The sequence below is a fragment of the Mesocricetus auratus genome, unplaced genomic scaffold (assembly GCF_017639785.1).
Source record: "Mesocricetus auratus isolate SY011 unplaced genomic scaffold, BCM_Maur_2.0 Super-Scaffold_100004, whole genome shotgun sequence".
In the NCBI taxonomy this organism is placed as follows: Eukaryota; Metazoa; Chordata; class Mammalia; order Rodentia; family Cricetidae; genus Mesocricetus; species Mesocricetus auratus.
This window is the reverse complement of record NW_024429189.1, coordinates 22,183,011-22,209,601: the sequence shown is the minus strand read 5'-3', so window position 1 is coordinate 22,209,601 and position 26,591 is coordinate 22,183,011. Positions and strand designations below refer to the sequence as shown.

At 44.1% G+C, this 26,591-nt stretch overlaps 1 protein-coding gene across 10 annotated transcripts in view; it reads right to left on the bottom strand.

Annotated features, from left to right (window-relative positions):
- The window catches only part of Fmnl2 (formin like 2), a 270,315-nt gene extending 244,615 nt beyond the window's left edge, over nt 1–25,700 (bottom strand). For 9 of the 10 annotated variants that reach the window (XM_040745349.1, XM_040745348.1, XM_040745347.1 and 6 more), the window contains exon 1: nt 25,219–25,700. In XM_040745349.1, the coding sequence (XP_040601283.1) occupies nt 25,219–25,335 (117 nt within the window). In that variant the 5' untranslated portion in view covers nt 25,336–25,700. The remainder of the gene's footprint in view (nt 1–25,218) is intronic. The other variant, XM_005068965.4, reaches the window with a different exon arrangement.
- Nucleotides 25,701–26,591: the final 891 nt, after the last annotated feature.

Sequence of the window (26,591 nt, the reverse complement as noted above, 5' to 3'; positions counted from 1 at the left end):
ATCTCTTTGAACCAGGTACAGTCAGCTTCCTGGAGCCCTGAGGTGTGGTTTTCACACAGGTGAGAAGAAGCAAGATGAGATGACCTCATACAGGAAGACAGCCTGATTTCACAAGCCCTTCCAACCTGTTTTACAAATTACCAGTGCTCACAGGGATTCACGAAATTCTCCAAGTGAGTCCTCTGATGCAAGCTACTGCTAAAAACCTCATCAACTGGAATAAGGGAACTTTCCAGACAGAGGCATCAAGAGCACAGAAACTGTCCCCACTTGTCTTGGTGAGGGTGTCTATTGCTATAATAATGCACCATGTCCAAACACAACTTGGGGAAGAAAGGGCTTGTTTTAGCTTAAAACTCAGGTCACACAGCCCATCATGAAAGGCAGCCAGAGAGGCAGGAACAGAAGCACAGGCTATGGAGGGATGCTGCTTCCTGGCTTGCTCTGCTGCTGACCAGACACCATTTTTGATATTAAAATATGAAATGTCCCTAATAGAGTCTCTGAGGGACTCTCAGAGTTTCCTCTGAAACTTCATGAGCCAGGTCTCCATTATCTGCATTGCTCTCAGCATCATCAACTAAATTCCCATAGAGCCCACTGAGCTCTGAGCACACAACAGTTTCTCCAGCCCCAAGTTCCAAGTCCTTCCACAGCCCTCCCCCAAACAGGGTCAATACCACACAACCTGGTTCCAGTTTCTGCCTGAGTTTCTGTTCCTGTAATAAACACCATGACCAAAAGCAACTTGTGGTGGAAAGGGTTCTTTTCCACTTACAGTTCCCTATCACAGACCCTCACCGAGAGAAGTCAGGGCAGGAACTCAAACAGGGAAGGGATCTGGAGGCAGGAACTGAAGCCAAGGAGGAAGAAGTACGGCTTCCTGGTCTTCTCAGTTTGGTTTCTCGTATAGCACCCAGGGACACCAGCAGCAGGCTGGCACCACCCAAAACCCCCAATTCACTCATTAAGAAAATGGAGCTGATCTTAACCTGCATGACCTAACTGAACAGTGTACTGGCTATTCATTCATCTCCCGTGTTCCCAGGATCCAGAAAATACAAGGGCTGGTGAGAGTTAGCGTTTCCTCTGTACCATTATACAGAGGACGGGTTCTGAGCCTGAGACTCGTGACCTTTGAGCGTCTATGAGTGGTTTCCGAAGCTATGGGCTAATTTCCACATCTGTATCAATGCATTTGGCCACTGATCTACAGATTTCTCGATCCTCGTAGGAGTACCTAATCCAAAAAAAGAACCAATTTGGATCTAAGATACATCTCTTTTGAGGCACCACCTCTTGGCTCTCCCATCTTCAAATCACTGAACACCTCCCTTGTCTGTCCATTCATTCACAGTAGCAGCAGATTTGATTGGGCTTTTTTTAAAAATGAGCTCATGTATTCCAGGGCTGGCCTTAAACTGGGCATGTAGCCAAAGATGACCTCCCATAGACATTTCCAGAGTTCTAAGACTGCAAGCTTGCACTACCGTGGCCAGTGTATGTGATGCTAAGGATGGAACCCAGGGCTTCATACAAGACAAGCACTCTACCAACAGGTCTACATCTCCAGCCCAGGATTTGACTTTCCAGCTCTGTCTTTATCCAGTATGAGTGATCCTACAACTGTTTCCTTCCAAAACTAAGTGTAATCATCTCTTCTCTTGTCATTTCCAGTCACTTTTATTCTGCTAGTCATATCAACTGTGTCAGTCCCACAGCAACAAACTGTGCCTTTCTGGAGATGCCTTCCTACCTCTCCTCAATGCCAACTCACTGAATCCATTTCTCCCAATCCAAGAGATTATCTTCTATTTGTAGTTTCTAATTCCTTGTCATACTCTGCCCCCAGAGCATATACACTATCTCTGGACCTGCATTCAGTAGCTATTCTGTGGCCAACTTGCTACACAGGTGGCTTAATTTTTCATCTCTGTGTATTCTAATACAGGACTCCGTCCTGCATGGTCTCCAGTAAAAACTCACTGAATGAATAAATCACACGTCATTTATTTGGCACAGATTAGGTGAAAAATACCAAATGGATTAAAAAGTCTTCAAAATTACATTTTCTTCATATCTCAATGTAATGAATCTTTGACATAATAAAGATAACTACTTTGGGTTTCTGGGTTTAAAATGGAAAGAAAAGATATAGACAAGAACAGATTTTGTTAATAAATTTTCCTCATTGTAGGCAAAAATACTGAACTCTGCTGCACCGAAATAGCAAACAACCCAATAAAACTTTCTTGAGGGGCTGGAGAGATGGCTCAGTGGCTAGAAGCATTTACTGCTCTTCTAGAAGATCCAGAGTTTAGTTCCTAACACCCATGTCAAGTGGCTCACAATCCCTTGTAATGCCATGGGATCCAACACCCTCTTCTGGCCTCCACAGGCAGAATCATACACATCTGGTATATACACATAAATGAAAATTTAAAAATCACTTTTTTAAAACATTCTTTAACAAAGCTAACTTCACTTCAGATACTACACAGAAACATCATTGAGGAAACTCATTTACTTAAGATCAAAGCCACAGGCTAATCCCAAGATCTGGGTTAGTCTCTGGTTTCACAATTTACCATTTTGCCAGGAAAAGAACCCACAGTGTATCTAAATAGATTAATTTATTGGAAATACTAGTCATGGAATTGCTTCAGAAATTCTGCCAAATTTGCTCTTGCTGCACTAGATTGGTTTAAGATATATTTTATGGTTTGTGAATGTTTTGGTTTAAAATCCTGGCTCTCTGGCCAAGGGAGGGCCAAGGAAGGCAGAGGACAAAACTGCTAACACTGCCTGTTCATTTACCCCCACAGCCATCTGTTTAATGCATCCATGTATTTGGGCCTCTCATTTAAAAATAAAGAAGAATACATGTATATCACTTAGAATATAACCTAGTTGAAGAGCAACTGTCTAGCATGAGGCAGATCCTAAGTTTGATGCTCAGTACTTGTCCTAACTAACTTTTTGTCCACTTGATACAAGTCAGATTTATCTGGAAATTGAACCTCAACTGAGACAATGCCCCCACCAGATTGCTTGTGGGAAAGTCTGTAGAGCTTTTTCTTTGTTAATGATTGATGTGAGAGGGCCCAGCCCACTAGGGATGACAGGCCCATTGTCCTGAATGATATAAGAAAGCAGGCTGAGCAAGCCATGGGGAGCAAGACAGTAAGCAGCTCCCCTCCATGGCTTCTGCTTCAGTTCCTGCCTGAGTCCCTGCCAACTCCCTTCGATGATGCTCAGTGATGTGGAACTGAAAGCTGAAACAACCCCTTTTCTCACCCAAGTTGTCTTGGGAGATATTTGATCACACTGAGAACCCCAAGTTAGCATTTGCATTAATTAAATAAAATTAATCTTGAGTCAGGAGTTAACAACTAATTGACAGACAGCAATCATAGAGCATCATATGGCATCTGGAAGAGATAGAGAGATGCACTTGACGTAGTAGGGAAGGTTTTGAGTGGTATACACCCCCCCCACACACACACACACTTAGTGGAGCAAAAGGACAGGCTTTTTGAGAGATGCCAGCAAGGAGAGAGGGTGATTTACTTGTTACTCAATGTCTCTGAGCTAGCAAGTTTTCACCCCAGCCTTTGAATCTTGAGTTTTATTTATAAATAGAATGATAGAGATTTAGTTAAAGCTACCTTTAGTGGCAGTGACAGAACCAGTGCCTGAGGAAACAGAATTCCTGCCAGGCTGAAACCTGAGCAGCCAGACCAGTGCTAGAGAAGCAGGCCAGTAACTGCAGAGCTGCAATTGCTGGCTAAAATAGCAGGTGCAGCCATTGTGCTGAAGATAAAACATTTGGCACCCCATGTAATGAGTCTTTCTCTGTCCTGCCAGCCAGCTCCCAAATAACAACATGGAGACTTCTTATTTATTAATTATGAAACGTTGGCCTTTAGCTTAGGTTTGTTCCTAACTTGTTCTTATGACTTAAGTTAACCCATTTCTACCAATCTATGTTCTGTCATGTACCACCCATCCTGCTTCTTCAGTGTCTCCTGGCACCTAGATCCGTGCTCCTCCTTTCTCTCTCTATCCTGCCTAGCTACTGGCTGTGCAGCTTTTTATTGCACCAATCACAGCAATACACCTTCACACAGTTTACAAATACCCCACAACAAAGTTGCTTTTGGTCATGGTGTATATCTCAGGAATAGAAAGCCAAGACAGCTCTGTACACACAAAAATTACTCGTTTTTAAATTTGATGCCTATAGATTTTGTAAAAACTGCTAAAATAAGTACAAAATTCACTGAAAATTATAAAATATGCTCTGAATACCACCTTGAATGCGCCCGATCTCGTCTGATCTCGGAAGCTAAGCAGGGTCGGGCCTGGTTAGTACTTGGATGGGGGACCCAATTCTTATCCACTATTACCTTCCTGGCAAACTCACTGTTCCATAATTAACACGTAGAAGAGGAAGGAGTATGCAAATGAGGAAGGAGTATACAAATGACGAAGGTGTCTGAAGGTCCACTGGCAACTACCTCAGCACTTCACCAGTGCACCAAGGCAAATACAAATACTCCAGCCCTCCCACCCCAATGTGAACACTAGTAAGGGCAGAAGCCAAGCAAGGTGGCTCAAATCTTCAGTCCTACCATGTCATAAACTGAGGCAGGAGAATCACCATGAGGGCAGTCTGCTACACAGTAAGTTCCAGGCCAGCTACAGAGTGAGGCCCTATCTCAAAACCACAAAGCTTTAATAATGATTAGTGCCAGAGCTCTGACTCAAGTCTAATTCTCCGAGTGCCTACTTTGTTATTTCCAATGCTCAGCTCCGCCCATTTGAGCTGTATTTAATATCAACCTTCGAAAAGGATCTGATGCTTGCCAAGCCTGCTGTGAGCATCTTGGGAGTCCAGAAATATGGAACTAGTTAAATTTTGAAATGTCTGCCAATATAACGATGCACAAACATTCAAAAACTCTAATTAGAAATTTAAAAAGTATGTTCCTGCACATGCATACAACAAAACAAAATCATACTGGAAGAACATATTGCAGTATTCACAGTGCTTATCCCCACACAGTAGAACCAGCAATGTTTACATCTATTTTTATTCAGCATTTCAGGCTCTCCCCATACCTTTACATTAAGACAGGTGAGACGTGTGTGCACCTCCGTCTATATATTGTCACTAGAACAATCTCTCCACCAAAGCAGGATGTACCCCATTATCAATGCATCATAATGGTGTGAATGACACTATGCCTTGCAGATGGTAAAATAACAGCAGAGAGATATTATTAGAGCAGTCAGCTGAAGTCCCAGAGTGTAAATCATGCCAGCTTTCATGGCTTAACAGAACTGTAAACACAAGTCAGGAAATGAATGTTTTTAAGAGAATGGTGATATCTCCTGAGGGCTCTAAGGTGCCATTATTAATACTAAAATATCAAACAATTTTTGCATATGATACTATTTTGCTAATGACATCAAGAAAGTCAGGTGTAATTAGAAACAGACCCAATAAACCAGGCAAATGATCTACAATCTCTTATCAATGTTAAACATATGTAACTATATGTTCATATGTACACATATACATATGTGTGTATAATAACATATATCAAACAATGCAAAAAGCCCAGAAATTACCCACAAACAACTTATTCACTTATAAAAGACCATCTTGTAATTCAAGTTTTCATTCTTATTTTAGTGGAAGCATTCCAATGAATGAAAATTAAGATGCAGATATCATGCTAAATTTCAAACAATCTGTAATAATTTGCAACAATCTGTTACTGTCTTTGTGCAGATTCACAACACTTAAACCAGAGAGGGTTTTTGTTTTGTTTTGTTTTTCGAAATTTTCCTTTAATAGTGTAGTATCCTTCAGATAGGTGTTTTTCTAGGTGGAAAAATGAGGTTATAAAGTTCATTATAGGAACACACCTGGTCTAATTTAGCATCTTCTGAACATCCTCTTACATCGTAAATCTTCACTGTTCCTTCTGAGGTCAAACACTATAAAAGGCAAACGCTTTCGATCTCCGCACAACCACAAATCACTAGGTACTAGGAGGTCAGTATGAGACAAGGCAGTCCTCAGAACAAGTCTAGGGGCGGAAAATGTCTTCTCACTATATAAAGACATGGTGTCTGAACAGGGTACTTCAAGCAACATGTCACTAATTGTGGGAGTTAACTATGTGCTGTATCTCTTCCCTCCAAAGGCAGACCAGGGCCAGCTAGAGGGCAGAGCAGGTGAAGGAAGGCACTTGCTGCTGCTGGAAGGCTGATGACCTGAGGTCTAACCCCAGCATCTTCACAGAGGAAGGGGAGAAGCAACTCCTGAAAACGGTTCTCTAACTACCACACGTGCTCCCAAGGCACATGCACAACCACGCCACTTACACACAAACATAAATAAATGCTTATAAAAGTATAAATAAAACTAGAATGGTGTAGGAAATGCAATGCCATCCATCCAGCAAACACAAGAATTGCTGTTTCTATTCCTCCTTTGGATTTATATGTCATGTATACATCAGGCCATGAGTGGAAAATATATTTTAGTACAGGCTGCAATCAGGTACTCTCAAAACATAATCCCAAGTCTTTCAGAATAGAGTTCAGTATTTACTTTCAGAAGATAGCATATGATCTTTAGTACTACAAAAAGGACTAATTCTCAGAGATGACATAATGCTTCCCATTCGTCCTGCAGTGAACATCTTATTAATCTCACTATGAATGGGTAAGATACCACCTGTAGTATAGCAAAGATACAACTTGTGGCTTTCAGAAGCCCCTATTATGATTTAGCTATATTTGCCTTCTCTGGCAGGAACACAACAGTATCATTCCATCTTGGTATCTGACCTTTGGGGTTAACAACCTACAAGTGTGTTACTGAGATGTTGTCTTCTAAGCTGCAGTCACCGACACCCACCCTTGATCTCACCCAAGCTGCAGCCATGGACATCTACTGTCTCTCTCACCCTGGATCTTCACAGAGAAAGTAGTAGAGCCATTAACTTAGCTAGGGAGTCACAGAGATGAACCCAAACTTCACTCTGCCACATCATAAACGACACTGTTAAAATACCTTAAAACTGTCCTGAGAAATACATGGGAAGCACTCACACAGATGTTATGAACTCAACTCTTGGAGAAGAGTTAATGCCTACTTGAGCAAATAAAGACAGACATAACACACAGAGAAGTTTCTTCCAGGTCCTACTCTGTAGGAAACTAATAGATATCAAACATCAACCCAACCAATCAATCAAAAGTCCTGGTCAAGCAGGACTCAGATGAAGACAGGGTTTTGTATGTCTTTTCTCACCACTGTTCTTGACTCTTAAAAAACAACAACAACAAAAACAGAGGGACAGTGGTAAATAAAGTCATCTCCACACTTACTTCCTGCTGCCTGATCTCAAGTTCCCTGAATCATTTAATTATATAAATATTTTTAAATTTTTGTTAGATTTATTCATTTTATGTCTGAGTATGTTGCCTACATGTATGTCTGTGTACCATATGCATACCTGGTGCCAAGGAGGAGCATCAGATTCCCTGGAACAGGAGTTCCAGGTGGCCCTTAGGCACCATGTGGGTGCCTGGAAGTACCAAGGAAACATTAACAAAATACTTGTTGCCAGGCAGTAGTGGTGGCCGCCTTTAATCCCAGCACTGGGGAGGCAGAGGCAGGCAGATTTCAGAGAGCTCGAGGCCAGCCTGGTCTACAGAGCGAGTTCCAGGGCAGGCTCCAAAACTACACAGAGAAACCCTGTCTCAGGGGGAAAAAATGTTAATTCATTAATATGTGACCCCCCCAATCTGTGCAAAATTGAGAGATGCACTACACTTACTCTGACAACACTGAGGGAAGTATGTCAATGACCATTACTTAGTTGAAGAAAAGGATGTCATTTCTGAATATGGAAACTGACCTATGTAGACCAGGAGAACTAGACAAGTATCTTCATCATAATGTTACAAATAAATAACTTAAAATGTTCTTCAAGAGTTTTGGATTGTTCCCTCTACTTGGCTCATTTGCAGTGGTTATGTTCTATAGAGGTATCATGTACACAGTCTTACCTAACAGTGAACCAATGTCCCTAGGCAAAATAAAATATTGGGTACTATCTACTAGGAAACCCCAGTCATAGCACCTCTATTGACTGACCAGTATAAAAATCACTACGTAAGTCTGCTTTGTGTGTTGGTTTGTTAGACAACATACAGTAAATTCATGAACTCAAGACCAATAGTACTAAAAATCAAGGGCACTTACAGCCCAAGATTAATGACCTGAGTTCCATCCCCAGAACCTATAAGGAAGTAGAGAGCCAACTTCTGCAAACTGTCCTCCAACCTCCACATATGCCCATCCCAAAGAAAAATAGATAAACATAAAAAAATAGCATAGTCTGACCAAAAAGCATGAACTTGATAAAAACAACACTAAAGGTATAAAAACTACTTTGTACAAAGTGCAAGCTTTAACAGGGTAACTGAGAGTCAGTCACAGTTTTAATCTGTTAGGTGACTCAACTTTCTCACTGTAGAGTCCATGAATAGACAACTATTGATTTGGTGTTGCAAATGGGCAAATTCAGACAGGAAAGATGTCTCGGTAGTTAAGAACACATACTGTTCTTACAAAAGATCCAAGTTTGGTTCCCAACACTTATGTTGGACAGCTCACAACTGCTTATAATTTCAGTTCCAGGAGATCCAACAACCACTTTTAGAACTCCTTGGGCACCTATACTCAGACATGCACAGACCCACAAAGAGACACAAACATATACACATAACTAAAAATAAATCTTTCATAGGAAAATTGACAAATCCAGCACTCTCAAATAATGAACTTTAAATGGTGTATAAATAGCCCATTCATTCCATAAGCATGATTCAAAAAGTCACTGACCTGGGGCTAGCCACATGTACCACATAAACATATCTCAGATGGATTACAATAGCACAGCTATAAATTCAAAACTAAGTTATTTCTGACATGTGTGCACAGGAACAGCATATGGCAACTAAATAGTTCCCTTCCAAAGAGAACAGGGAGGAGATGAGACTGGGGAGCTTAGCAGTATAATGTATCATTTCACTTGTCTTAGTGTGTGGTATTTTACCCTACTGTTCAGCACTGTTGTGATATGCCATTCAAAACACCCCATTAGGAAACAGTTGTTTATGGTCATGACCTAGCACTTGTGAGGTCACAGCAAAAGGATCAGAAGTTCAAGGATATCCTCAGCTACAAGGCAAGGTTTGAGGACAGCCTGTGCTACGCTGGAAAAGAAAAAAAAAACTGAATCTAAAACCTGTCTATTAGGATTGCTTCTTGGAAGTGAAGGCATACACTGTAGAGCACACAGTAACAGCTCTTAAATCATTAAACAGCACAAAGGGAGATTTCCTCATAAAATAACAGTCCACATATAAGAGTGTGAGAAGCGATCTGTTTAAACAGGAGGAGAGAACGCCTGCAAGAAAGAGATGAAAAGGCGAGAGACAAAGGGTCACATTTTCCTTTCTACCTTCACCCTACACATCTGCTTCTCCTTTGAGACTGATGGGAATTTATTTCCACAACAGTGACACAGAGCACAGAGCAGAGTGGTCCACAAGTAAGCTCCGTCGTGAGACAGGAGAACAACCTAAAGCTGAAACGGTTACTCCTGAGACAAAGGGGTAGGGTAGGAAGAAGGCTCTGGAATGCAAGCACTGAGAGGACTTAGGATAGCCGGGAAGGAGATTTCCACTGGGCTGAAGCAGGGTACTCTTAGGTGACTAAAAAGATCATCGTTTAGCTCCCAAAGCTGCTTCTGCTCAAGGGGGAAAGAAAAAAAAAAAAAAACAAGTGTTTGTGGCGCGGCCATTTCATTTATAATTCTTCTCTTTGTTCAACCTTGGCAGCCACCCTCCTGAGCATTAGGGTAAAGTCTAGCACCCCGCCAAAAATACCAGCATTACGACTGATGTGTGATTCAAAAAAGCTGTCAAAATGAACACTCCAAAAGGAATGAGTCACAGGCTAGGCCAGGCAGGCTAATATTTTTGTAGCATATTATAATCCTTTTCATCTGGACTGTCTTGGGGGAGGGGGTTATTATGTCCTTTCATGTATTTCTAAACTGACTAAGTGCTTCCATAAGTGTGCAAGGGGCATGACAGAATGGGTTCATACCTTCGTTACAAATTCAAAAATCACACACACACACACACACACACACACGCACACACACACTGCACACTATACTCAGATTCAGCCCATGCAATTTAAAAAACCCTCTAGGGTCTAAAAACACAGACAATGGTTATCTCACAGTATTCTAATGATGTTATCAAATATTCCTTTATCTCACTAATTCAAAAAAGAAAACTCAGGGCAGAAATGGCATCAGATAAGGAAAAAAAATGAGTAATGCACCTCACCTAAGCTAATGAGGAGTGTCCCCAACTCAATAATCTCTCAACTAAGTTCTAGACGATGGTGGTGCTCTCATTTGATTTAGGACAGTGGCCTTTGTTTTGTAAGCGTAGCTCTGCCTGATTCTGAAATATTGGTAAGATGTTATTCCAAACAAATTACTACAGAACATTCTGGGGGAAACATGACAAGAAATGACCAGGACATTGCAACTTAAGATTTTCCTTCTTTGTCCAGTGGCTCGGTATTCTTGGTTGGCAAAAATGCCTTTGAGGGTGCTCTTATCTCAATCAGAAGGCCATGCAGACACAAGTCACACAAAAATCCACATGGCTCCTTCCATCTCAAAACAGAGCTAGAGCCAAACAAAACCTCAGCAGCAGAGTTGTTTCAGTCTCAGATGCCTATGGCTGCCCAGGGTCCCGGGCTTCACCGCTCCAGCTACAGAGACACACTAGCACTCCCATTAAGCCCTGAAATAGAATAGACAGTGAAATTCCTGGAACTCTTTCTAACAGCACCAAACACACATGGTCAAGATAAAGCAACCAATTAGAGGCTACATACATGGACCACAGCTTTGGATGCTTTTGCACATCAGAGAGGACGAGAAGACGTAATCTTAAGGCAAGAACAGCAAGCACAGGATACCGTCCATTCACTTCAGGGCATTCTAGGGCCTCCTTCCTCTCTCCTCCTCCCACACTGTTGCTGGTTTGTCATTTGGGGGTTGCTCTGGATTGGATTTGGTTTTTGATGCCAGGGTCTCATGAATCTCAGGCTAGTCTCAAACTAGCAACCAACTACTTCCATAGCTCCATTTTCTGAGGGCTGAGGTTACAGGCATACACCACCATGCCTGGTTTACAGGGGGTTAAGGATCAAACCCAGCTCTGTGTACATGCTAGGACGGCACTCTACCTACCACAGGACGACATCCCAAGTTCTAACAAACCCTGCCTTACAAGGTCAGTCAAAAGCCCTTGTTGGAAGATGAATGCCAATGCAGAATTCTTACAAATAAGCTTACTTAAAACTGCAAGCATTCTAGCAAAGTGGGTATGACCATCTGCCCACTTTTGACAATTGCCACTGGAGTAAGACCCCAGTCCATCACCATCTGGGGTCCAAGCACCTCCCCCATGAAAGCTGTCCCTGATGTGAGCACTCTTTACCACATTCTTCCAAGGCACTGATCAGCACAGATACACGCACACCCCTAGAGCTCCAACTATTTGGGTACAGAGCAAAGCTCACTTTCTCTCAAGACTGTGTATTGCAGATTTCGGGCCAATCAGCTGTGAACATTCACCAGCTTAAACCTAGAATGTCCTTCTGTTCATGTGTGGCATGCACAGCATATCCATAGAAAATCCCATCACCCCACTTCCAGGCGGGTAGCACCAGCAGTTACTACCTTAAGGAGAGAAGACATTTAAATCACTTGAATATCCCTGCATCTTTTCCAATTGTCTTTATTTTCTGTATATGATTGTTTTACCTGTATGTAAGTCTGTGCACCACATGCGTGCCTGGTGCCTGTGAAAGCCAGAAGAGGGTAAGAGATTCCCCTGGAACCAGAATCACAGATGGCTATGAGTCATTCTATGTGTGATGGGAATTGAACCCAGGTCTTCTGAAAGAGCAGTCAGTGCTATCAGCCACTAAGCCATGTCTCCAGATCCTCCCTGCTTCTTAGTGATTCCTTATTTGATAGTATTTGCTTTTAAAAAATATGCAATTTCCTTGCCTGGGGTGGGGGTTGGGGGTGCATGCCGTTAATTCCAGCACTGGGGAGGCAGAGGCAGGCAGGATCTCTGTGTTAGAGGCCAGCTTGGTCTACAGTTCGATGACAGCCAGAGCTACACAGAGAAATCCTGTCCTGAAACACACACACATATACACATACACACAAACACACACACATTCCCCAGCATAAGAGCAACTAATACTAAACAATTAAGAGTTGTTTTCCCCACCAGGAAGTTCAAGTCTATGGGTTATCGCTGGGGGCTGAACAAAAGACTCCCTACACAGCCCACAAGTGTAACAACAACACAGCCATTTTACTAAGGACAAAAACAAGGTTCAGGGACAGTTGTCTGAAAGAGAGCTTTGAAACGGCCGGAGGACAACTGTTGCTGGAAAGAAAGCCAATTTGAGCACAAGCTTTCCAGCCTTTACTATTTCAACAGTGGGCTGGGGCTTATTCGTCCAGTTCTTATTTTATCTTTAATTATTTATAGAGAGCATACCATAGCTTCGGGACATACAAGATAAATATAGGCTGAAAAGATGTTGAACCATCACAGGGATTTTGATTTCCTGTTAAGCATTTGCTATAGCTGTACTTTATTTTATATAATCTTTATTGGAATTGGAAGTCAATGTCATACCTTAAGAGCACAGCTTTCTACTTTACAAATTCAGATTCTCAACTATGACATCCTCAGGCAAGCCCCTTCTTTAGTCCCAGGTTTCTCACATTTGAAACCTCCCCGGTTTCCTGAACTACCTTTCATGCTTGCTAAAATTTCCAAAGAAAGGCTGGGCTGAAGGTGTAGCTGGTTGGTAAGGTGCCTGCCTGCCTATCACGCACCATGCCCTGAGTTTGGTCCCCAGCACCACATGAACTGGATGCATTGGCATACCCACCTGTCATCTCTGTGGCTGGGAGGGAGAGACGGGAAGGTCAGAGGTTCAAGGCTCTCCTGGGCAACACAGAAAGTGAGGCCAGCCTGGGATATGTAAGAGTCTATCTCAGTTTAGGGGAGTGGGTGAGAAACAGGTCAGAGAGCTCATAGCAATGCCTATGGTGATCACTGGAGAAATCCTGGGTTCAGCCCCAAAGCAAAACGTATACGAGGGACATGGTCAGTGTTTCCCATTGGAAGTCATAAGACATGTATAGTAAGTGACCTATATTGTGTTATTTATTTGAAGGCTGACTTAAAATTCTCACAAGAAAAAACAAACAAAAAAACCTGGCTGATACTATTTACAGACATTATAACACCGAATAATGTTTAAAGACATTGTGATACTTAATGGCATCTACAAAATAACAAATAGGAATGTTTCACCCATATTTCTCACTCACAGGGTGAGTACCAGGTTCTGAGGCTCAATGTCAGGGCTACCCTGGCATACATACATATATTTTCTCCTGCAGCTTCTCTTTTAGTCAACCTCAAAGGCTCAACTTTAACATGCACAAAATTACTTTCTGGAAATATTTCAATGCAGAACTATACATGCTGTAGTTTTATGGTCAACTTAGAGGATTCTTAAGGATGATTTTAACTATATACAACTTTTATTTTAACTTTGGAATCAAAAATCTGTATAAACTTTCTGTGTGTTCTTTACAATACATTAGTTTTTTAAGACAACTTTTAACAGGGTAAGAATCTGGGCCAGTTACTACAAATTACAGCAATAACGTAATTTCTACCTGGAATGCCCAGGCCCATGTATGGCTTCAAAAAGATGAACTGTGTCAGGCTAAGTATCAGCCTTTATGCAGGACACTAGTCACACTAACCAGTACGCCACTCCCAAACCTGACGCTTCATGGGTCTACGACACTGACACATTTGAAATGACCCTGAGTTTACAAATCACACAGACTTAGCAACAAGCAGAATCGTGACTAGAAGGCACAGCTGCCCGGACAAAGCCATGAATTCCTCAACCTCCATCATGAGCTTCCACCAGCTGAAGCTAGGTATGTCTAGTACGTCCTATAGGCCCTTTCCTTCACTAGTTTCAAGGTCTATGCAAGGCCCTCCTGAGCCATCGGAGGAAGCAACAGGTCTCCTTCAGCCTGGGGATAGTTCCCTCACCCCCCACAGAGGCTGCCTGCTTCATATCCTACATAGCTGTCTTGCAGAGATGATGCTACCCAGCACTGCTCTATTTTACTGTCCCACCAGTTTCTAGCACCTCAGCTGTCTCATTTCTGTATCTGTATACCCTTCCATGTCTAATTGACCTCTGCCCCTTTCCACTGAACTATAAACTCCTTGATGGTACACCAGAAGTCTCACTCAACATCCTCCAGTGCCAACAGTACTGCCTAGCACAAAGTAAGGGCTCAATAAATTCTTTGAACTCACCAATTAAAGGTATAAACCTGTCTTGAACAGTACCAAAGAAGCAAAAATGCACAGGATAGAATTGTAGGACAGGGTGGCTGAGATGGGGCTGGGCTCTCAGAAGCATCATCTTGGCTTTCAAGAAATCCAAGCACTGGGAATCCAGCGCAGCTTTCTCTCTAACCCTCAGAGCTTAGTCTATCTGCACCTATACTGATTATAGTCCATCTGCACCTACACTGATCTCTGGGTCAGATGATAAACAAGACGGACCCTGTAAATACATAAAGCAGCCATTGCACAGAACAAACAATGAGCAAGCATACATTTAATGACACCTTACAGTTAATTAGGAAGAAAAAAAAAGCTGCAACATACAATGAAGAAGCCGGTTATCAGACAGGCCTGGGTTCAAATCCTGCCTCCAGTGTTCTGTGGTGGCTGCCATCACTTTGAACTCCACTGTCCCATTAGTGAAAGAAGGATAGCACTTCCCTGGAAGGGCACCTGCAATGATGCTCAGGAAGCGTGGAATAACAGGAGTGGGGAGCTCCCTGAGCATCTCCTTTCTTTGCAGCAAAGAGTTCTCTGTAGTTTTAACACAAAAACAGAATTGGATCACTAACTTCAGAACTTCCATCTATACCTTCAAGCCTGATTTAGCTTGTTTCTTTAAAACCCTTACCACCACAAGCAACGATCTGAAAGCATCCTGCAAACATGCTGCTCGTTTAAACATGCTTTACTTCAAATTAAAACACACACACACACACACACACACACACACACAGCCGGGCGTTGGTGTCGCACGCCTTTAAACCCAGCACTTGGGAGGCAGAGGCAGGCGGATCTCTGTGAGTTCAAGGCCAGCCTGGTCTACAAAGTGAGTTCCAGGACAGCCTCCAAAGCTACAGAGAAACCCTGTCTCAAAAAAAAAAAACAAACACACACACACACACACACACACACACACACACACACACACCGTGTCACTCTTAGAAAGTCCTTCGCTACTCACTTAAGCCATAAATTAAGCCTGGCTTAAAGACTGTGACAACCACCACTGGCTGTCTCCTGCCACAACTGTTACGTCCTTCTTTCTACTCCGAATTCTTAAGTCAAGTAGAGCTTGGTGCCAGCTTGTTATCTCAAAGGATGAGGTATTCTTGGGCACTAACTCCAATCAAACGGCGGGGGGAATGCCAAGATGAGTAAGAACCCACGGCAACATTTCAACACACAGTCAACCGTCAGCTCAGTGTGGTCCTTTTGATGGGTTCTCAGCAGCTACTCCAGTCCTCAGTCTTGCAGACGACTGAGTTCCCTAAGGAGAGGGTCCCCTCCTCTCAGACCAGGCCTTGCAGAAGCAGCTACCTTACCTTACCTTCCAGGAGCCCTATGTGTGAAATGGCAGAGGAAACAAAGACATAAACAGACAGCTGTGACTATGAAAAGCAACTCCAAAGCCACATACACAGGCAGCCCCTGATTGCTCAGCCACTCCTCACAAGGGTGCTATTTAACCAAGCGCCTTGTGAGTAGGAGCTGATTCATACAATAAAGAGATCAAAGCAAAGGGAACTGTGTTCCCACCTTCTCCAAGCTGATAGGGGCCTGGAAGGGCACACAGAGAGTAGGACTTCAGTGGAGCCAGAAGGCTACATGTGTGTCAGTACACAGAGAAGCTGGGGAAATGCTTTCCTCACTGGAGAACCAATCGCTGGGGAAACTTATAAGGGAGAGAAAAGTAAACAGAGAGAAAGCTCGCTGCAAGTGAAGACAGGCCTGACCTTGCTGTGGCCACTTGGATGAGGGCAGAACACAAACTGGAAAGCCGAGTAAGGAAGTCTAACCCTCAACGACAAACACAGCCATGGAGCTCTGGGATTGAACCTGATGCCTAGAATAACGGGGGGCTTGGTGATAAAGTTCACAGTCAGATCTTTTCATATTTCAAGTGTTATCAATAAAGATATTTTTAAAAAACCAAAGGCTTGAACCATGGATTGGGAGGAAAAAGAAAGAAGCGTCAGGCTGTAAGTAACTCTAGGAACTGAAGCCCCCGGCTACACGTACCGGCTTTCACTCTGTAAATCCCTCCTCATTCGTGCTTTGTTTCAGGAGTACAAATCAAAATGCCCTTTTCTCAATATTAACAGAAAGCAAGAAAACTATCTGACGTACTGTACTAACTGCCAATGCTCTACCCAACAACAGGAAGGCACCTCTGTCCATACTGCCTATGCCTACATCTTCTTTGACTGAAGAGCTCTCTCAACAGAAGTGGGAACCTGATAGTTACCGGCATTTGGGAGCAGACCACAAGGCACAATCCTGTGGACAGTTTTCCTCCACCCAAGGGTGGCCATCAGAAGAGTAAGGAGTCAAGCTTGGCTTGAGGAACAACTGCGGATGGCGGTGAGAATCTGATTCTTGATCTAGGAGTTGGGATACAGTGGTCCATTCAGTCTAAAAAGGATTTTTCAATAGATGAGTAGGCGATGTCATTCCAGAGGACAACACAAAATCATTTTTAGTATATTTTTTAATATCTCCATTATCAATGGAAAAAATGGGAAATCAGCCTCTGGAAATCTGATAGTTATCATCAATTAAAAAGAAAATTACAGGTGGTTACTGTTAAAGGACTACATCTTTAAAGAGGGTTGGAACCTGTTGGAATCACAGATGATGGGAAATGTCGAATAAATGTTTTCCAAAAAACACAAACCCTGAGATGCAAACACTCTTCTAAGAAATATGGCTAGAAGGCAAGCTGAAGGGTCCACAAACCCATGAGGCTATGCAGTGACAAATGGTATAAGTTTATACCTGGATGGTCTGACTAGTGGGCAGCAGACAAGTTCATGGCACCTTGGACCCAACACATAAGGGCTGCCCTGGATTCCTGGGTTGACCAGGAAAAAAAGAAGTTCTTGGGAATAATAAACACCAACCACCAACTAGTCAAGACACTGTAACCAAAAGGAGAAAGTTCTCTCAAGAGATCAGCCATGCTGACCATATCAGAAGCTGAAAGACACAACTGCAACTAACCTACAAAGCTCATTCACTGTTCACTAAACTACAAACCCAATCACCTGACTCACTGCTCTTCAGTGTTGCTTCCCTAGGATTCAGAAACAAGACTCTTGGCAGAACTGACCTCGCTGGACAAATTCAGTGCTGCCAGAATGCAAACGGCACCATCCAACCTCTTCCACTGGTTATCATAATGCTTCCTTCTATACAAAAAGGAAGCAACAGGGCTCAATTATATAAGAAAGGGCCGGGGGTGCAGCTTGGCTGATTGATGTATAAATCCTAACACTCTGGAGGTGGGAAAAGGCTACCAAACACACACACACACACACACACACACACACACACACACACACACACATATATATATATATATATATATAGAGAGAGAGAGAGAGAGAGAGAGAGAGAGAGAGAGAGAGTCAAGTCGAGGCTAGCCTGAACTATAGAAGGTCTTATCTTGAAAGAAGGAAGGATTGAGAAAGAAGAAAGGTAAAAAAGAGGGAAATTGCTTCTTTCTTCCTTCCTTCCTTTTGCCATTGTCAAAAATCATCTTCTCTACCTTTGCCAACAACAACAAAATTATACTTTAATAGTCCCATACAAATCCAGACCTTCTTTTACTCTGCTCCCAATTACTAGAAACTTTTATCATCAAAAAATCACCTACACAAATTTCCCTGGAAGAATTATACTTTTAGAAGAAAATGAGACAATAATTGCTTCTATCCTCCCAGTTCCAGAAACAGCACATATGCTGCCCTCAAAACTAAAACCACAAATGTGAACAATTATGAATAAGAGGAATGTCTATTTGCTTGTGTTATAACTCATAAAGGGATAACTAGACTCCAAAACTGAGAACAATCAGCTCATTCTTGACCTAGCATCCTATTTATCTTTCTAGTCTCAAAGCTAATTGCTTATATAAGCATGCCAATTTGCCTTGATTATAGGATTCTTAATAAATGAATGTTGTTTACATTTCACAAGTGTATTTGAATTTCACTCCAGGAAGCCAAGCTCATCAAGTCTTTGTAAGTGGTAAAGCCGGAGATCAAAGCAAATGGCCTTCGTTGAACCAACAAACAATTAGGCTTGAGAATAGAGGCTCAAGCAATGCAGCATCTCTGGCTCCTCCACTCTAGAAGTCCCTCAGCGCCATTGCTCAATCCTAACCATGGTGTTCAGGGACTCCTCTGTAAATGTCCATTCTGGTAATACCATGTCCATTTCTTAAGTTAAATAATTGTGCCATTCAACAGGCTTTTATTCTGATCTTCTGTTTTCCAAATCTTCCAGCTTTGGGTTGAATTAAATAGCTATCTTTATGGTTAATTTTTTTTTGTTTTGTTTAATTTTTAACATTACCTAATTTTGCCTAAAATACTAAGTTTCCCCTCAATTATTTTAATTCTTAAAGTTTGGGCTTAGAGTCAGAAGAGTAAAATGAAACACTCCTTGAGCATAGTAACTTAATATATAGCTGCTCTGTAACTTAATATATAGCCAAGGATGACCTTGAACTTCTGGTCCTCCTGCCTCTACATCCCCAGTGCTGATATTGCAAGCACAGCCAATCATCTCCTTAGGCGGGGCTGGGCATCAAACCCAGGGCTTCATGAGTGTTAAGCAAGCACTCTACTGACTGAGCTAAATCCCCAGCCCTGACCTGTGCTTCTTAGTCACTTCCTGACACCTGTGCTATCTTAGTCCTTCAGGCAATCGTTCTTATAAAGCCAATGAATTTCCATAGGAAACATGGATCTACACATTTTTCCTTCTTTCAGCCCAAAAGGGATCTCCAAGGAGCTCCTACCCCACTCTCGGATGCTGTATTGTGTGTCTACAATCTGCAGGTGATGGTCCACCCCCAGAAAGGCATCTCAGCGCAAGCAAGTGTTTGAATGTCAAAGCACCTGCTGTAACTTGGAGTGGGAAGGATCTTCCTGTCACAGCATAATAATGCTGCCTGGACAATTTCAGTAAAGAAGTCACTCTCAAGTTTTTGACAATTCTAAACATGCAAACATCTTCCCTTACTTTTACCTGAATTTAGTCACTGACCTAGAGGAATCTGACTCTCCAGACCATACAGAGTACATTATAAAGATTTGTTGTTGTTTGTCTTTTGTTTTTTGACACAGGGTCTCAATTATATAGTTCAGGCTAGTTGATAGCTTCCCAAGTGATAGGATCACAGGTCTCTTGCCTACATAGGGCAGACTAAACAGTTGTCTATTACAAGAGTACAACACTAACACCAAGTGGGACAAAGGATCACAATGTGTTATATTCTATTCCTTCCGAGTGCTGTAATTTCCCTCAACTCTTCTAAAATCTGTGCCAAACATAATCCCTATCCACCAATGAGGAAAAACCAGGGACTGTGCCCAAGCAGGTGCGGCAGATAACTCCAGAAAGTGGTTCTCCTGCTTCTGAAGGCAATGTTTTTCAGCTAAGTGATGATCCAGGGACAAAACAAATTCTTCTCCCTTGAGGATGCATAGGAATCCACACAATTTGCATTGCTGGGAGTCCATCACAGGCTCCAAACATCTACACTCAGAACAACCTTTGGTCATCAGTACCTCTCATATCCACTACCAAAAGCACATACATGTTCATAATGATGGTAGGAACAGCACAAAACCACCATGTCCACTGTAGGGGGAAGGGGCACAGTTCCAGAGAGCTGCTGCCCAGGGTGAAACTGTAATGTTTCCAACTGACAACAGTCTGCCCCCTTCCACACTCTCTTTCCTTCCCAGCAGGGAAAGCATGTGAGAAAACAAACCACACCCCCACCCACCACCTTCTCTACAAATGGGAAACAAACCTAACTGCTGTGGCCTGTCTCTGTCCTCGACACAGAAACGTGTGCATTCAAGTGACAGTTGGCTCTTCCTTCTGGTTTGCTAAACCCTAAGCTTTTTGCCAGGCCGTGGTGGCACACACCTTTGATCCCAGCACTCTGGAGGCAGGTGGATCTCTGTGAGTTACAGATCTCTGGTCTACAGAAAGAGTTCCAGACAGAGAAACCCTGTCTCAAAAAAACAGAGAGAGAGAGAGAGAGAGAGAGAGAGAGAGAGAGAGAGAGAGAGAGAGAGAGAGAGAGAGAGAGAGAGAGAGAGAGAGAGAGAGAGAGACCTAAGCTTTCCAAGCAAGATGTTTCAAATCCGCCAGGAAGAAAAGATACAGAGTTCATATTTGGCCCACATCAAGTTTTGCCTCCATGACTGAGCATACAAGAGCAGAGCAGACGCCACAAAGCCCAGCACCTAAAGGGCAGCTCAAATGCACCTTGCTAGGGCCACTTCTGCAGACTTTCTGCCAACTGTATATAGTCTGAACCTGGCATTTACCAGATTCTAGAATTCTTACTACTATTCCCAGGCTCCTTTTCTTCCCAGTTTCAGATCTGAGAAATCATAGCATAAGGGGAGACCAGAAGAATGGGAGGAAGACATCCAAATCTGGTTAAAATCCCAGGTTGGTGATTTAATAACAACCACTACTTCAGGCAATTCAGATATCATATTTACACATCCCTAGCACTGTTGACGGCCAGACGAGGTGCAGACACACAGAGAGAGTGGGTCAGCATGAGGTATGGTCATTTACAGCAGGCACTCAAAAGTGCTCCCAACTCCTTCCTGAGGCTAAGTGACTACATCCACAAGGAAACTGACTCAAATGAGTCTGAAGCTGAAGAAGTTCCCGATTTCAAGGGTAAGATTGCCCTAAACCATTACTTTATCATCTTCCTTTTTATATCTGCTCACAAAGCTGTGTGATACCATAGAGACTCAGGGGACTGTGTCAGAGGACTTAAATCACCCTTTTCCCTGAAGTTCAAAGAAAGAATCCTTAAAACAGCTCCTCAACAAAGGCGTCGGAAGACTTATATTCCACATTTGTAAATGGTGACTGACTGACAGCTGAAAGTAGACAATATTGTGGAGTGTCTAATGGAAAAGTGGCATTCTTGGATATACCACTGCATGAAGCACCCACTAACTGCCTCCATGGCATCCTATTTGAATATGAAGAATAAAGAAGGAGCTGCTTGTGTGTGACCTCAAGGACTAGACAATGAAGAATAAATGCAATAGAAAGTCACATGGTCATGGAATCCAAGCTTGAGCCCAAATAATGCAGCCTGGTGTTACATAAATAAAAAATTATAGATAGATAGATAGAGATAGATAGATAGATAGATAGATAGACAGATAGATAGACAGACAGATATATGTATCTATCACAGCCTGAAGTAGATAACTAAACTCATAACTTAAGACACTTGCACTGAACAGCATAACATAAACACCCCAGGCATGGGATCATAGGTAGCCGGAACACACAAAGACATGTATCACCTATAGCTCCTAGCTCCACCAGAAAGATAGATATTGAAGGTCAAATGAACATTGAGTCACTGAACCTTTTCCTTAAACATAAGTTTTCCTGTTATAGTAATCCTGAATAAAATCTCTGCAGTGGGCTGGAGAGGTGGCTTAGTGGTTAAGAGCACCAGCTGATCTTCCAAAGGGCCCAGGTTCAATTCCCAGCATCCATGTGGACAGTTTATAACTGTCTGTAACTCCAGTTCCAGGGAATCTGACACCCACTCCCATACAGACATTAAAAAAATAAAGCTCAGAGGTTTTCCTTACAAGAATTCAATTCTTAAAATGTGGATCCAATTTTTACTAGTAATAGTTTATGGGAAGGTTTTTTTTTTTAAGCTCTGCTAATCTTAGTTCAGTAGTTGGTCTGTGCCTTCTCTCTTCTTCCCATTCATAGCTGGTATTTATTTTTTTAGGTACAACTCAACCAGTGTTAAGGTATTGGGGTAAAGGCTACAGTCATTGAGTAGGTTTCTATCCTCTGAAGTAAGATGGACTTCTGTCACTTTAATTTTATTTCTAGGCTTTAAATATTCTAGAGGTGGAGGTTGGAAGGCTCTGTCTTCCTAGCCTGAAACAGCTTTGTTAGTTATTGGTGTAACTCATACCTACAATGAGGCGCTTGTACGCTTGTCCGCACAGTGTAAGTCTTGTTTTCCTCCCCAAATCCTTTGTGACCTTTATTATATAAGGGAGTGAAACAGATCTGGTGTGGTGGCACACACAGAAGCTTTGCACGCAGGAGGCTAAAGTAGGTAGACAGCCTGGGTACACAGGGAGACAGAGGTGGGGAGGAAACTAACACCAGTAATGCCAACATGTTTCTCATTGCTCAAGGATGGAGAGTCCTAGACGCACAGGCAGATATAAAAGTGCTATCTAATAAAATTTCCCTCCTAAAACTTGTCCTTCAAGCTTGATCTCCAGGATTTCGTATCTCTGAAGCCTCCAGCAACTCCTGAAACTGAAAGAAAAACAAAGTAGAGTACCCTGGGTAAATAACCTCAGGGAGGAAGAGGGACAAGAGACATAAACGGGCGGGTGGGTGGGACTAAATAATTTGGGAGGGCTCCTTCAGCTTGTTTCACACATCTTCCAAAAGGAAGTAGGGCTTAGAGGAGAGTGTGAACATCAGTGGTTCATGTGTATCCCTAATACTAGGATGCCAAAAGTCTTTTAACTATCAAAAAAGTCAGCATACTTTCTGACTTTGTTTTTTGTTTGAGAATCTCGGGATTGCATCCAGTTAACTGTGTGACATACAGAGGAGGAAAAAGTAGCCACAACAAACAACAGACACTAACACCCCAAGGAGCCTGGGATGTACAATCATAAAGGTCTACAGACTTCACTTTGTGACCTACTAGACTCAATGTGAGCACAAATCCACCATGCTAATGAAGGGCATTATTTTCCTAAAGATTAATTCATACCATGTGTTATTAATCCACAGAGTAACTGAAAGCTCATGCAAAAAAATGCTCTCCCAGTTGAGTAGAACTTAATTGCATTATTGTTATTAGCATGGCTGCTGCACCGACTTCCCTGTCACTGGCTCCAAGTTTCTCTCTCTCTCTCTCTCTCTCTCTCTCTCTCTCACACACACACACACACACACACATATGCAGAGACAACACAACACAACACACTATGAAAGGAAAAGCAGAAAACCCAGAGATAGAAGTAGCGGCCATGTCTGTCACGAACAGTTTTTTCAAGAAACACCGTTTGTCTCTGGAAAGACGGTCAAGTGTGCACCAGACTGCCTTGAGAAGTAATTAAGCTTAGGCTGTTTCATTTCACAGAGTCCCATCTTGCATAACGTGGGAGCAGCTGTGGGAGATCACAGACGAAGCAAAGCCAAACAGGCAACCACATCTTTCTCCCCCGTGTTAACAGCAATTTCCAGGGGGCCTAAAAAGGCTGCAGCCTCTGTTCTCCCTGATCGCACAAAGCCGGCCTGCCATCCAGAACACGTTCTCAGTACCACAGCAGCCCCTTTTCAAGGGATGAAAAAAAAAAGCAGCTTCAGTGTCCCAGACAACGTTCAAATCTCAGAAAACCAACTTTTGATCCAAAGCTTGAGACCTCTCCCAAAGTTCTTAAGTTGCATGCCAAAATTCTCTCAGGTAGACATGGGGCTTGGCTGCCTCCGTCATAAGTTCCTCTGGTTCTGGCTGCCTTGTCTTGCAGGGGTTTAGAAAAAGGGAAACAGATTGTGAAGCCTAGGAGTCAGGAGTCCGCCTACCCTAGCCCCATCCCCCATTTCCTTCCCAACATCCCTTAAAAGAAGCTGAGACCTTAAAACTGAGAGTCCAGGAACCAACTGCACTTGGGACTCTTGCTGGGGCAAGAGAAGAAACGTCACACCCTTTTGAGCTCCCAGCAAGGCAGACTCCGGCCCAGAAACTTAGTCCCAAAAGGAAATGGAAAGAGGATTCCAGTCTTTGATTGAGAAGCTGGAATGGGAAGGCTGAGAGATGGGGAATGAGGGAGGGGAGCCGTGGACTCAGCTGGAGGAACTGGGGTCGCCCGAGAAGTCAGGACAGCTCTTAACAGGTCCCAGCCAAACTGCACATTTTTGTGGTTTAAGATTTAAGACCAAAGGGAACACACTGAGGTTCTCCCCCGCTCGGGGCGCTTCTACCCCGTCTGGGTTTCACATGCCTCCTGCTCGCGAAAGGACCCCGGCGCCACTCTGCAGCCGGCCTCCTCTTTCTCGGTCGGGGGAGCTGTCCATCTGCCCAGCCGAGATGTCCACCCTCCAAGTTCGCCCGACCAAGTGCGGGCGCGGCGCCTGCGGCCAGCCACCTGCGGGCGTCTGCTGCAGACCCCGCAGGCCCAGAGCTGGGTGTCCAGGGGATGCTGCGCAGGGAGTCGGGGTCTGCTGGATGGTTTTCATTCTTTGAACAAAAAACCTTAGCTGCTAATCTCTCAACTCGCCCCGGGCCAGCCACCTTCCCTTCACACCCACGCTGCACCTCCCGGCACACGCGCTGCGAGGTGCCGCTCCCGCCAGACAATGGGTTCGTGGCCGGCGGGGTAGCCCGACCCGAGGCCCTTTCGCCAAGCCAGGACCCAAAGAGAGCGCAAAGCGACGGACCGAGAGAAGCAGGGAGCCCACAATGGGGAAGGTGCGAGCCTCGCCCTCGAGACGGGAGGAGCGGGTTCAGCTGCACCGCCTGCCCCACCGGGGCCCCGCGCCCGACCTCCGCGTACTCACCAGCACGGTGGCAAAGCGCTCCTCCAGTTCACCTGGCTCGGGCATCGGCAGCTTCAATGGAACGTTGTGCGCCCTGAAATCGGTCTGCTGCGAGTCCATGCTCCCCGCGTTGCCCATGTCGACTGCGTGCCGGAGACCCGGTTGGCTCCGGGCCCCTCGCGTCCGCGTCCGAAATGCCCACAGCCCCGGGCGCTCGGCTCCCGCCCTCTGCCGCGTCCGGGCGAGCGTTCCACTCACACCGCTCCCTAGAAGAGCTCAGAACCCAGCCGGTCCCCGGCTGCCCTCATGCTCCCCGCCGCCTCGGCGCCGCCCCGGCCTCTGTGCTTCGCGAGGGGTCTGCGGGGCGCTGGGCGCCAATCCGCATGGTGCTCCCGCCGCCCCCGCCGGCGCCCGCGGCCGCTCGTGCGCTCCTGCTCTCCGGTCTCCCTGCCCCGGCCGCAGCCGCGCTAACACCTCAACCCCGGCCCCACCGCGAGCGGACGATCGCGCACCGCGAGCCGACACAATGCCCCCTCTCGGCCCCCGCCCCCGGCCCGGCTCCTCCCACCCGCCCCGCGGACTGCCGGGACACGTAGTTTCGGCCCAAACCGGCCACGCGCAGAAACTGTGCGCGCTCCTGGAGGGCCGCGCTGTGGTTGAGCTGTTTGCAGCAAAGACAAGCTGGACGTCGTGAAGTGGCTCTTGTCACTTTTGACATGGCCTCCCTCATCCTGATAGTTTAAAAGATCTGCCTGGTCTGCGTTAAATCTGACTCTTAAGCACTTTTGAAGAATGAATGAATGAATGAATGAATGAATGCATGGATCCTGTCAATCAGAAAACGCATGATTTAAGTTTCAGAAGGGTTTGATCCTGCCAAAGGATCTAGTTGAATAGGACACACACACACACACACACACACACACACACACTCACACACTCACACACACACACACACACACACACACACACACGGTCCTGGCAATGCCCACCTTCATGAGCCGCGGGTGGAGGCATGATACGGGTTCTTCCGCATCTGTGTTGCATAGTCTTTGATGTGACTGAACGTTTTCTAAACAAATGTGTGATTTATGGTATGTGTAGTCCGACCCCAGGAACTGTTACAAGAATTCAATCCAAAATAGACAATTAAAAACAAATAAGTGATAAAGACCTATGACGAAATTACAGTTCCATAGACTGAGGGACCCCTCTCGGGAATGCTTTCCTCCAAAACAACACAGAGAAACCCTGTCTTTAAAAACAAAAACAAAAACAAAAAGACGTAAGACAATTTACACAGGTAACTATTTTGAATGTGCTGGGTACACAGTCTGCAGTATTGGAGAGGTGAGGATGATCTTTGACTGCGCCCTTCCTTCTTCCAAAGTAGA